At 36.9% G+C, this 13,189-nt stretch overlaps 1 protein-coding gene across 7 annotated transcripts in view; it reads right to left on the reverse strand.

The window, feature by feature from the left end:
- Nucleotides 1-1,487: 1,487 nt before the first annotated feature.
- Nucleotides 1,488-13,189, reverse strand: part of LOC117406026 (tripartite motif-containing protein 3-like) — a 102,639-nt gene continuing 90,937 nt past the window's right edge. For 6 of the 7 annotated variants that reach the window (XM_034009690.2, XM_034009688.2, XM_059029727.1 and 3 more), the window contains 4 exons: nt 8,926-8,985; nt 8,529-8,599; nt 8,225-8,365; nt 1,488-7,829 (listed from right to left, as the gene is read on the reverse strand). In XM_034009690.2, coding sequence (XP_033865581.1) covers nt 7,677-7,829; nt 8,225-8,365; nt 8,529-8,599; nt 8,926-8,985 — 425 coding nt within the window. In that variant the 3' untranslated portion in view covers nt 1,488-7,676. The remainder of the gene's footprint in view (nt 7,830-8,224; nt 8,366-8,528; nt 8,600-8,925; nt 8,986-13,189) is intronic. The other variant, XM_034009694.2, reaches the window with a different exon arrangement.

A 13,189-nucleotide genomic window follows, 5' to 3' on the forward strand; every position in this document is an offset into this window, starting at 1 on the left:
AGTCAGTGCAGTGGTGGTAGCGGTGAACTGAGTCTTAAAATAAGTGGACATTCTAAATTGGGAGCGCTGCTCTCTTCCCGGGTCACATCCTCCCACTCCTGGGAAGAGCGGATAAAAGTAAACATTTTTAAAGGAGTGACTTCAACCACACACAAATAAAAAAAATTTTAAATAGTCAAACACAGCCATTTGAACATATTTCAATGGTGTGATCGATCTCCTGAAGATAAAAATAAATCTACTTGAATTTACACCTACATAATGTCACATTGAATTCCCAACAAACACTCCCTTTAAACTCAGAAATGTGTGCATGTGCAGTGTAGGTGATATCTATCTACTTTTTTTCACAAACTACCAACTACCAATGTGACACCTCCTCTCTATTTTTGTGGACGAAATATCTTTGTTCTCCAGTTTTAATTAAACATTGTCTAATCCTAAACATTGTACCTGACATTTAGTGTATGTAAACTGTTTTTTATTTTAAATGTTTAAACATTTTTTGGGACCAGTTAGGAGATGTGAATAGTCCAAACAGTTTCATGTAGGTACATCCGGCATTACCATCCAGTATTGCACCAAATATAGCCTTGTAGCCAAATAATATTTCTCAAGAACAGGCAAGGATAGCCCTCCTAGTTTAGAGAGTGAGAGTCTCTTTTTCTTAGTTCTGGGCTGGGTACCTTCCATAGAAAGTCTACCCAACAGTGAGATTGGCAGCATTTTCCAGTTTAGCATGTTCTACATTACTTCTAATTATTATACTGATTATTGGTAGCCTGCAACTTAGTTCCAATCTTCATATAATATCATTGTTTACATGCAAATAAACATTTTCCCATTCAACTACCAGTATGATTTTCCATGGATATGGGCCCCCCAAATAATATCTATAGATCAATTTCTTCATCTCTTTAGATGTAAAATTGACTGCACTGGCACTGTAGATATAAAACATTCCCCACTGGGGGCCTGATAGGTGTAAGAATCTAACCAGCCATGCACAAGCTGTTTTGTGTTTTTATACTGCTTTGATGTCTAAAATGTACACAGTAAACCACGACAATGATTAAATTAATAGAGCAAGTAATCACAGAGACAAAATTCAACACTGACATATGCACATATCTCGAAGTAATGCAGAATTCAGCACGACACCGGCACTTAGGATTCTCCAACAAGCTGAAAGCCAAATAAAGGCAGATTTAGAAAAAAATTATAACTCAACCATAAACTTAAACAGTAACAGTAACAGTAACTGCTCTTATGTCTTTGTTATACTGCAGCCAGCTCTTATACCTGCTCTTTGGTTATACTGCAGCCTGCTGGTACTGAATTGTAAAAAAAAGGACTTGTTCAAAATGTTGGTGTCTTTTTTCCTGTGTATTAGATGATCATTATTTGCAAATGTTCTATATGGGTATAACAGTTATAGAGAAAAACTTCACAACGTACCCAGCTACAAATACAGTGTACAATTACGAAATAGAAACTCTTTTCTTTATCATAAGGCAACATTCAATACTGACAGTATGCAAAGGTTTACTATTTATGGTTTACAATTATGAATGAAGTGCAGGACTCAGCCGAAGGAAACAGCATTCAAGTGGACTTGTTGTAAAATGTTGGGTTTTGTAACCGTCCCGCTCTCAATACTGACCCTGTATGTCTTCGTACGTATACAGTAGAGAATTACAACCACACAGTAAAAGTTTCCACATTTAATATACAGTCGCAGTGCACTGAATAATATTACTGAAAGGGCTGTGAATACCTTTACATTCATTGCTCCAACAGGAAGAGCTAATACAAGAGATTTTCTTGTCTCAGATTGCTCTGGCATTTCAGGCTCAATTGCATTTTATTAAAGATAAATCTACTACTATACTTAAGTTTGCATCTCTTGTCTTGTTCTTTAATGTGTTGTTTGCATGTAGGCCTAATGTTTCAGACACCTTTATAAAATAATCTTATTGTTCTACAACATACTGTACAAACCTTTAATGCAGAGATAACATGGCTATTAAACAGATGTGCTATGATGCCTCATCTGGGTAATGGTTTGGTCCTGCAATAAGAATTCTTTATCAACCGTTCTTGCTGAGACCAAAAAAGTGAAGGAAGCGATGGGGCAAACTAGCACTCTGACACGGAACACTACTTTCTACAAATAAAACATGATAAAGAAGCCTCTTCATGTGAATTGTAGTTGATTAGAAGGGCTGGGTCATTCGAACCTGAAGGGTTGAGAACCGTTAAGCTGCTTTGTAAACCCCTGACAACAAAAGTATCCAAACCCCCACTGGAAACCAAAGGAAAAGTGTTAGTTCTCAAAACAACATGCCAAAGAGTACAGGGCATCAGATTTAATAGACAGACCCATTTCATCTCATTTCATTCAAATGTGTTTAAAACAAATACTTCATTAAACGGTATTTTCTTTACAGCAACACTAGGCTACTAAAATGACAGGCCTACACTGGTTTCTATAGCAAAACCCTTTCACTTTAGCTCGATTTTTATGGCTGCTGCTACAATGCAAACACATGTGTACTGTACACATTGAGTCAGTAAAAGGAAGGGAACCGTTTCTTTCATTCCCTTGTCATACGCTATACATTGCTTGGTAACACCGCCAGGGTTGTTGAGGCTAACAGTATGGTATGTACAGCACAGACTGAAGGACTCCTTGTCTTCCAAATGCAAACCCTTCAAGCAGAGATTAAACTGTATTGAGAATGAACTTCATGTCAACCTGTCAGCAACATAATACAATTGCCTCACCCTCAACCTACAGTGTAATGACTCCCAAGCTGTGTGCATTGAATGGAGGCTTAAAGGTGTAATACTTCAGACTAGAAACTAGACTACGTAAACCACAAACCAAGCTAAACAGCCTCTGGACTTACTTTGTGAAGACAGCTCTAAACTTAATCCAGTTTAAAAAATAAGATGTGTGTTATGTCCATCATTTTCTAATTTCCTTTGCTTTCCCTTGCATTGTTTTTATTTGTACATTTCAAATATTACCATTTTTATTTAAAACATTCTAATGTTATTCTTGGTAGTGGTACTTCTTAGCATCAAATCTCTATGCAAGCAGCAGGGATCTTAGGAAACACCAGCAGTCAATTAATACAATATCAAACATTTATACTTGTTGTCTCCACTGTGCTGGACATTTATTTTCCTCTTTTTTTTTTAACCCTTTGCAGTCCATTTATTAAGTGCGTGTCAGGCGCGTCAGGTCCAATTTATTTTCACACCCGCAGTTAATTTTAGACACGCTGTTTAAAAGTATTTTTTTCCACAGTCAAACGGGTTTAAAAGGCCCTGCATATCAACAAAGCACTCACTAGGCATCTCCAGCCCCGCCCCACCCTTTCGTTCGCTGTAGCTTTCACATATGCTAAGAAATAAATAATAATAATAATAGTGGTACATACCGATCAATCATCTCCTGATCACTCGTTTTATCACTAAACGCCTCAATAATGTGATCCAACTCATTATTTTATTACTATAACATCTGAAAAAAGCTCTGCAGATGTCTATGATATTCTCTGAGCGCTGATGCAGTCACAGCCAGCTTGTTTCCTTATGGCCTCCATTATCAGATGCCAGGGGCAAGTATGACTATTCATGAGATACGCCCTTTTTTTTTCAGCTTGTCTCGGCTCCTGTTGCTCCCACTCGGCCATTGAATGGTTTTCTCGGCTTTTTCCAGAGAAAAAACGACTAGAAACCTGTTTTTTGCGTCTTTTGCGTCCAACATAGGACCGCAAAGGGTTAACGGCATTGCTGTATTTATTTATTTATTTGACATATAACTACTGTATCAGCAAGTTCTCTTTGCTTTTTTACTGCAATATTCCTAACTTTGGAGCAGTGAAGTGGGCAAGCTCAGGATAATAGGTCAAATGAAATACTTTAGGGCATGGTTACAGGTTTAAATGGCACTTTGGAACATCATTGGAACAAAGAATTGGACAAAAAGGTCAATGTTGCCATGCCTGCTTCAGGAAACTTGAACATGTCTGTCCCAAATTAAGCATTTCTTGTTACTCATGTAACCCAGCTAAATAAAATGTAGCAATTACTGTCACTCATCTGGGGTAGTTGGTAACTGGATACACAACACATTTCTTATTGTCTCTTTTAATGTTTAATTTCTCTTTGATTCGAATGGGGTATTTACTCCATCTTGTTCAAATTACATTTTTTTCTCCTGCACTCTCCTAAACCTAGCACAGGAATACAAGCCAGCTCTAATCAATCCCAACCAGCATGGCCAGCTCTGGTCAGTGTAAAAGCGGTGCTGCCAATTGCTGGAATTTCTAACACCCTTTATTGCTGGAATGACAGTGAGGGTGTATATATATATATATATATACACAGTATGTATATATACATTGCTGTGCAAAAGTCTTAGACATGTTGCATTTTTCTACTCTCATGCATTATGAGCATCAATAATTTACTCAAAGCCTCCACTAGTGTTTTCTACTATTATAACAACCTTGACTTGTATAAAGAAGGCAAAACACTGAGTGAAATAGCTCACATCACTCAATTTTCAAGGTGTGGTATCTGAAGCAAATCAACAAGTACAGAGAAACATCATCTTTAATTGACAAACCCAGGACTGTAAGACCCAAAAAGCTGTCTAACAAGGATGAGCAATACTTGAAGATAATATCCTTAAGGAATAGAAAGAAGACAAGCGTTGAATTGACAACAGAACTGGCAGAAGGCACAGTCAAAGGTCAAAGGTGGCCCTGCACACTGATAAATGGGTATTTTGTGTTTTACACAACCACATAATTTAATTATTTAATTGATTCACTGTTTTATTGATTTTATAGAAAAGTGTGGAATTAGGCAGGTAATTAATTATTGATTGTGAATTACGCCTGGCAACCCTATATAAACAGATGTGAAATGTTTGGTTTGTGTCTGTATGAAGGCTAAGGCCAGTGGGGGACAGACCTGAAAGGTATTGTGATACTTTTATGTTAAACGGCTAAGCCATCCAGTTTATAGCTAGGACTTGTAAAAGTTTAGCAAGCACTCCGTGACGTAGTTAGGTTTTGTTTTTTTGTATTTTGTGTTTTGTATGAAAATAAATACAAGGCACCGCCCTGCTGTCTCCAGAACCAGGGGGAGAAGCATCGCTGTCTCCATAGCCAGAGGGAGGGGCTACTGCCATCTCCATAGTCAGAGGGAGGAGCCGCTGTCATCTCCATAGTCAGAGGGAGGAGCCGCTGTCACCTCCAGAGCCAAAGGGGAGAAGCCGCTGTCATCTCCAAAGCTGAAGTGGAGGAGCCACTGCCATCTCCAGAGCCAAATGGGAGGGGCCGCTGCCATCTCCGGAATCAGAAGGGGAGGAGCCGTAACATAAAAGTATCACAATACTCACAGGCTTCCTCAAGCCTTAACCTTCATACAGACAAAAAACAAACATTTCAGACCTGTTTATACAGTCTGTGGCCAGGGCTAATTGTCAGTCAATAATTCAATTATCATCTGGCCACATTCCACACTTTTCTATTAAATCAATAAAACAATTAATCAATTAAACAATTAAACTGTGTGGCTGTGTTAAAACAGTCACAAAACAGCAATTTATCAGTGTGTGTGTATATACAGTATATATATATATATATATATATATATATATATATATATATATATATATATATATATATAGATAGATAATTATTATTATTTGTTTATTTAGCAGACGCCTTTATCCAAGACGACTTACAGAGACTAGGGTGTGTGAACCATGCATCAGCTGCAGAGTCACTTACAGTTACGTCTCTCCCGAAAGACGGAGCACAAGGAGGTTAAGTGACTTGCTCAGGGTCACACAATGAGTCAGTGGCTGAGGTGGGATTTGAACCGGGGACCTCCTGGTTACAAGCCCTTTTCTTTAACCACTGGACCAGTGATAGATAGATAGTTTGAAATACATTCTGTACCAAATCTTTGCACTACATTTTGATACAGAGCATATTAATGCTAGCTCTTAGGGGGATTATGATGTCCCTTCAGTACAATTATTTTATTTTTTTGTTACATTCCACAACCTTGGCAAAACAAATACTTCAAATTAGAAAAAGATCAAATAATTTAGAAAAGAAAATAAATTATGAAAAACTAAATTGATATAAAAAAGGTGAAATATTGTGCTGTTAAAAATGTATATAAATACTGCTGACAACTATTTCAAAGATCCTACTAAATGGTGGTTTTCTCTTATGACAAGATTGAAGTCTATCTAGATTTTTTTATTTAATTAAGGGAGAAAAAGTTACAGAAACTTTCTGTTGGGGGACTGTCTGTTCTTATCTACCAAGGTCTTCATTATGAGGGCAGGCTATTGTACTTGTTCATGACCACTATGCATTAGGTGAGACTGTAGCCATAGCAACCCTTTTCATATCAGACAGGTGGCACTGTAGTATGGTACCAGAGGTGCACTTGGTGATATTGACAAATAGACAGCTACAGTCCTAGAATCTCCCTCTCGGGGAGCAGGATGAACTAACAATGGAATAGGATTTATGGAACTCTCATTGTAGTATATGGATGCAGTAAATTTGCAGTAGCACAGGCGGTGATGCAAAACAAGTCTCAATCCTAGCACCTCAATAAGCAACTTGTTAGTTATTGGCTTATTATCTGTGTCTTTTTGTCAGCTGTAGCACACACCTCAGTTTGATTACAGCATATATTTAAGCATTTTTTAAAACATTACCCCCTCACAATTAATGATCGTCACTGACACTGAGTTGAACATATCAGGTAAAACGCATGATGAGTAATCCAATATAACCGGGGTGCTATTGAGGGGTGGACTTCGTTCTGATTCATACACCAGTACAGCAAAATAATCAATACTAGCTCAGTACTACTGCGTTGTACTGCAATAAAGTTTCTGTATCCAAAATAGCTGCTCTTCTGCATTGTATATATATTTAAATATACAGTCAACAGTTAAATAATTATAAACATATACAAATCAACAACAAATGGGAATAAACACAATCAGTATAGCAGTGGCTGGCTTGTTGTCATTATTAAATATTAAATTCAACTTATTTTTTTTGATGAAATTAATGGAATTAAATACATGGATGCTCCCTGTTTAGTTTTATTTTTGGTCATGTCCATGAGAAATTTGCCAGCTTCTCTCCTCCTCTCACAAATAAACAGATCCTCTCTCTTGTCTAACCGATGATCTGATACACTAAGAGTCACCATCATGCATTTGGAAAAACTGTTGCTGGGCAACACTTCAGTTTGTTTTGCTAAATAATTTTTTTGCTGTTTTTATCCACACACTAAAAGTAAAAACTTTGAATATACAACCAAGATTTACTTTATCTTCTGTCTCCTGATATAAGACATAACTGTCATCTTAGATTTTTGTGTGTTTTTTTTAAATTTAAAAATTGTGAGTCCTTTGCCTCATTTTGTTAAACTTTACAGTGTTAGTAGAAACCCCACTAATAGTAGTCATGTATGTTCTTGTCTGATGTGAACTCAAGTTTTGCAAATCTTGATTGTAGATGAGAAAAACAAATTGCACCCTGTCCATTTCTTCCGTCTTCAGTAAATATTTGTTTGTTGGTTTCGTTTCCAAACATGCCAACTGGCCTCCTGTGTTACTGCAGGTATCGGTAGACTTTGAAGCAGTGATTCCCGGAGTCTGCCACCACCACATGTCCATCAGCGGTGAGGGCCAGGCCCTGAGGTCCATACAGGGGGTCTGCTGTGGTGTTAATGTAGGACAAGAATGAGCCGGCGCTGTCGAACACCTGAAAAACAGGGAGTGGCACTGAGAATGAAAGGAACCCGTGCCGACCTGTTAATGAAGCACCTTCTTGACTGTTTTGGTGAACAAAGACCCATGAAATGAGGCAACTTTTTCTGGAAATGTTCAAGCAACTTCTTTTAGGTGAAATTCTCAATCAAAAGTCTTCAATTGATCAACTTGGTTTTAAAAATGTCAAAATAATCTTGTTGCTATTTCAATAACATAAGTAATAGGTAATACTGAATGAATAATTTTAATGTATACATATGACACAATTTCAAGATCCACAGTGTCACTACAATTGCTAAAATGATGGCTGATTTTAGAATATGACTGACTGAGAAAATAGGCATACCCAACATGCTACTATATTAACTAGACTAGAGTAGGTCTCACCTGTATTCGGCTGTTGCCCCAGTCTGCTACAATGATGTTCCCATTTGCGTCAACTGCCACCCCAGTCGGAGCATTAAATTGCCCATTTCCCTCTCCATGAGAACCAAATTTAAACAGGAACTCTCCATCTGCACTGTACACCTGAGAGAAAAAAGACAAGACAGAAACTATAGTACACTACGGTTGAACATTGGAAACGCTGGGTTAAAGATGAAAAGGAGGTGAAGAGAAAGGTAAAGATGAGAAAGAGACATATAGAAATATTCCCTTTAGTAAACAAAACAATAAGAGGGTTTCTACTTACCTTGACCGAGTGATTGTGGAAGTCTGTCACAACAATTTCATTTTTGTTATTTACAGCAACAAAGTGAGGGCCTTGAGAGAGACATAAGAAAGAAAGAGGCTAAGAGATCATTGAAAAATATTGAAATGTTAGGTTAAACCATTACATGTATACTCACTCCTTTAGTGAAGACTATTAGGTAAAAACAGGGCTGACCACAACCAGTAACTAACAGTCAGTCGAAAAATGTAATATAGTCCAAAAACTTTCACTAACTAGTACAGCGTTAATATTGTGCCAGTTATTCCCTTATTTCATTATTGTACATAAAAAGGATATTGTAATATGGTATTTTCCTCCAGGTGTAGAAAGAGTGGTAATGAGTTCACACTTCAGAATGCAAGGACACAATACTTACTGAACACTGGGCCAGATTTACTAAGCTTTTGCTCCAGTACAACATTTGCACCACATTTTTCTAAAAGGAATACAAAAAAAAAATGTTAATAGAAAAAAACAACTCTGAATATTTATTTTAAAAGGCCATATATGCACCTAAGTTGTTTCCTAATTAGGATTGCTTCCAGCAACGTGTTTTCTCCTACATCCCTACAGTATGTCTAGGCTGGAGGTCCTATTTTATGTAAAAGAAGTAGTATGTCATTTCACATATTACAAAACAATATTTCTCAACAGATTTAAGATTAGATTTAACACACTATGTCAAATATGTGTGAGATACATATGTTTAGGTGTGTTTATACAGTATTTAGAGAGGTTAGGGGTGCTTTGTGAATCCCAATACGTTTCAGCATAATCAAAAGCAAGTGTTTGATGCCAGTGATTTTCAACCACAGACCACATAGATAGAGATCATAATATCAGTTTAATTAAAGTGCTGAACAAGTATCTTAATAAGTGCTCCAGGTAATCTGCATAAAGGGTGTTTTACGCATTGAAAATATAGGAATGACATTTAAATGTAACGTTTAATGAATATGCATAGCAATTTTGCTGCACAGCTTGAGTTTGCATGTTATCAAGCTTCTTGTACTTCGTAGGTTCCCGACGCCTCAATGGTCAATTGTGAATATACTGCATGCGGTAGCTAGAGACGGGACAGCTTGCAGCCTCCTTGGAATTGCCAGAAACACATGTCCAGGTTTTCAATTAAAAATAAATACAAACATTTAAAAAAAATGTATGGTTGAATCCACTCACTTGCAATGCATGTTTCTGACTGGTGATACATTTAGATTCTGGGTTTCTCTGCGGCGTCTTAGTCACCCCTCAACCTAACCTAACAATGTATCTATCTAGAGATAACAAGGAACAACTGAATTCCTAAGAAATATAAAGTATGTGAATGCAGGCCTTTTGTTAACCCTTTAAGGACCATGAGTGTGTATACACAATCATACTGAAGTGTTTTTCTGGGCCTGTGATCAGGTAAACACGATAAAAAACGCATTTGATTTTATTGATTTACTGGGCCAGCATACTTTGCTGTACAGGTTGGAAACACATATCATTGGATAGGGGAGGGATTGAATTTCACTCCCTGATAGTTTGTGTGACGTTGATGAGATGGGCATTTAAATATTAAAGAGCAGAGACAGTTTAAGCAGGTAAATGGGGTAAAAAAATGACTCTAAAAAAAATCAGCCTCCTTCAGAAACCCCCACAACACCAAGCAAGATACATTTTAAAACAAATCTTCTCATCCTGGGAAACTAAATTAATTTAATATATTTCTACCCCATTTGCAGATATTTTCCTTAAAATGTTGCGTGTCTATCACAAAATATTTATTATACTTTTGACCTGGCTACATTACTACCCTGGAAAAAAAATTGCAGCAGGATTATTGGGGCAACGGAAAGATGTTTTTGTTTTATGTCATTTTTGCACCAATCACTCACTGTATGTAATTCAACAAGAGCATTTTGCAAGGCTACAAATATGAAGTGTGGAAATAAATCAATTACTGATTTTTTCAACAACAGCCAAGCTACCCAAAACATGTCTCGATACAGCTCCTGCACATGACAACGAAGCAGCAACTACACACCAATATGCAACTGAAGAAACTGAATCAGAACCATCTCGAGGACTTCCACAATTCCCTGTGTTCCTCTGAATGTTGTCTAGGTCTTACCAGGCCTTGCCAACCCGTCAACCCGCTATATTGGAACAACAAAGAAGGTACAAGGAACAGGAACATCTCAGCGAAAAAGAACGGTGCAGTCTAAATGGTTTAAAGAGTGGCTAACACTCTGCACAGTAAGGGGAAAACTTTTTTTTTCATATTGTTTGTTCTGCACAGCTAAGGGTTCAAACATTAACAAAAAATGGAGGGGGTATTCACAGTTGATGGTTTCCAAAATTGGAAAGATTCTGTCGAATCCTTTAGACAACATGAAAAAAACTAAATCTTATAGGAAGGCTACAACATAATTCCAAACCCAGATTTCAAAACAACCAAGCATCGCAACACAGCTAGATTCTCAACTAAGGTCCCAACTGCAAACTCTCTGTCCTACACAATGGACTGTTCTCACAGGTGCTGTGACAGCGATCCTTGACAACTATAGTGTATTGTGTGCTGCAATGACTAAGATCAAAAATGATTCTCACAATGAATACAGAAGAAAAGCTGGTGGCATTTTGGCAATGCTTGAAAAATGCAATACTTTTTTATGGATTGCGTATCTCCTATGTTGTTTTCTCTGCTTGTAAAGTATTGTGGTCAAGTGGCTATTGCAGGTGGCAAGAAACAGTCCGAAGTCAGATTTAAAATGCCACAAGTGAGGTTTTATTGAAGCCTCTGTTGAAGAAAACACAGGAATAAATAAACTAAAATAAACTTAAAAATAACAATCTAATAAATAACAGTCTACATAATACAGCTTTTACAGGAAGCAATACTACAAACTTATAGATCTTCTGGACAGTGAACTGGCTTGGCGGTTTGACCAGAAGGACATTGTAGTGGCGAGCGATATTGAACACATGCTGCTTACTGCTGCTAATGGACTTTGATTTTGAGCGCTTGCACACACAGCTGCTTATGATGCCTGACATTTTAAAAGAAGCAAGCGGAAACAAAATTAAAAAGGTGACAAACACCCAATTCATCTCTGATGCAATTAATGTAGTGCCAGTGACTAAAAGATTACTTCCAGAAGTTCACAAACTGCTCTGCTTGTATTCCACAATACCAGTGACCACAGCAACGGCAGAAAGGTGCTTTTCATCTCTTCGTCGCATAAAAAATTATTTACTATCAAGAATGATACTGAAGAGACTTAATGACTTGATGTGAGGGTACTGCCATAAGGAAACCCTCGCCCTGACAGATATGACCTCAATTGCATCGGTATTTGCACAGAGAAATACAAACAGAGAATTTATTTGGAAAGTTTGGCCTTTAACCTGCTAGATTGTTTTCACTTTTATTCTATTGTATTCAAAATAACCATGTTAAGTATTGTAGTGAGTAACCTCTCTAAGATATTATTTACATTTTCTATTTAAAATATTTGTTGTTATATTATATAAACTTTTCACTAGGTAAGTTATTTTTTGCTGTCTCACATAACTTTATTTTAGGCAATGCAATTTAAGGTAGCCAGGCTTCAAAATGGTAAAATTAAACATAAGTAATTAAAAAAAATAAATTAAATTGACCATATTTTTGGTGAAATACAAATGTAACATAAAGCAACACAACATACTATTTCAAAGCAGGAATTGTTAAAATAAACTTAAGCCAGAATTTACCATATAATAACATAATCCAGCCGCCCCACTGTAACTATGGTGAGTGCTAGTATGCTACTACATGGAGAAAATCTATGACCTCCCAACTTCAAGTGGTGCTCCGTAACAGTTGTATCACCAGTCAGAAATCCGATGAATCTGAATTATAATTAGATTAGAAAATGTGTTCTGTCTCATGTCTTTTAATTAGGGTTGTTCCAATTAACAGATTAATCGGACCGATTAATCAACTGAAGAGATTCGTTTTTTTAACAATTTAATCGTGCATTAAAAGTGTCTTCTGGGTAGAGAGAGAAAGAAATGCTGCTATTTAGGGAAGTGCTGATTTGAAGCTCTCTCTCTCCCCGGAAGTGGTAGGACACTGTGGGTTTAAACTCGTATAAAAAGGGGTTAAGGTTGTGTAAAAATCATAACTGTTGTCTTGTTTTGTACAGGGGTTGTTGATAGTGTGCTGCGGATGTATATATGGATTTGGAACTGGAATGTTCATCTATGTTGATTTAAATGATTGCCAAACATATGTGTGCAAAGTTACTTGTGTGCATTGTAATCAGAGCTGTGGTAAAATCCAGTGTGGTGCATGTATCCTGACCAACATAATAAACTTGTTATAAACCTCAGTGTTTTTTGTTTCCATGTTTGTTCATTGCTAATCATTTTGCTGGGTGGTTAAACAGTTCGCGTTAATCAGCTAATGCCCATAAATGAAACAAACAACATTTTTAATTGCGCGACAGCCTTAGTTTTAATATATATGTTTTATAACATTTCTAAATATAAAAAGAGTGGATATAAGCAAATAATGTTTCATGAACTACATTTAAACATTTGCTTATACTAGTTAGTGTTTTGTAGTTGGCTCTATATATCCTGTTGTTCTTGCTGCTTTGATAATAGGA

This window comes from Acipenser ruthenus, chromosome 9 (assembly GCF_902713425.1).
Source record: "Acipenser ruthenus chromosome 9, fAciRut3.2 maternal haplotype, whole genome shotgun sequence".
NCBI lineage: Eukaryota > Metazoa > Chordata > Actinopteri > Acipenseriformes > Acipenseridae > Acipenser > Acipenser ruthenus.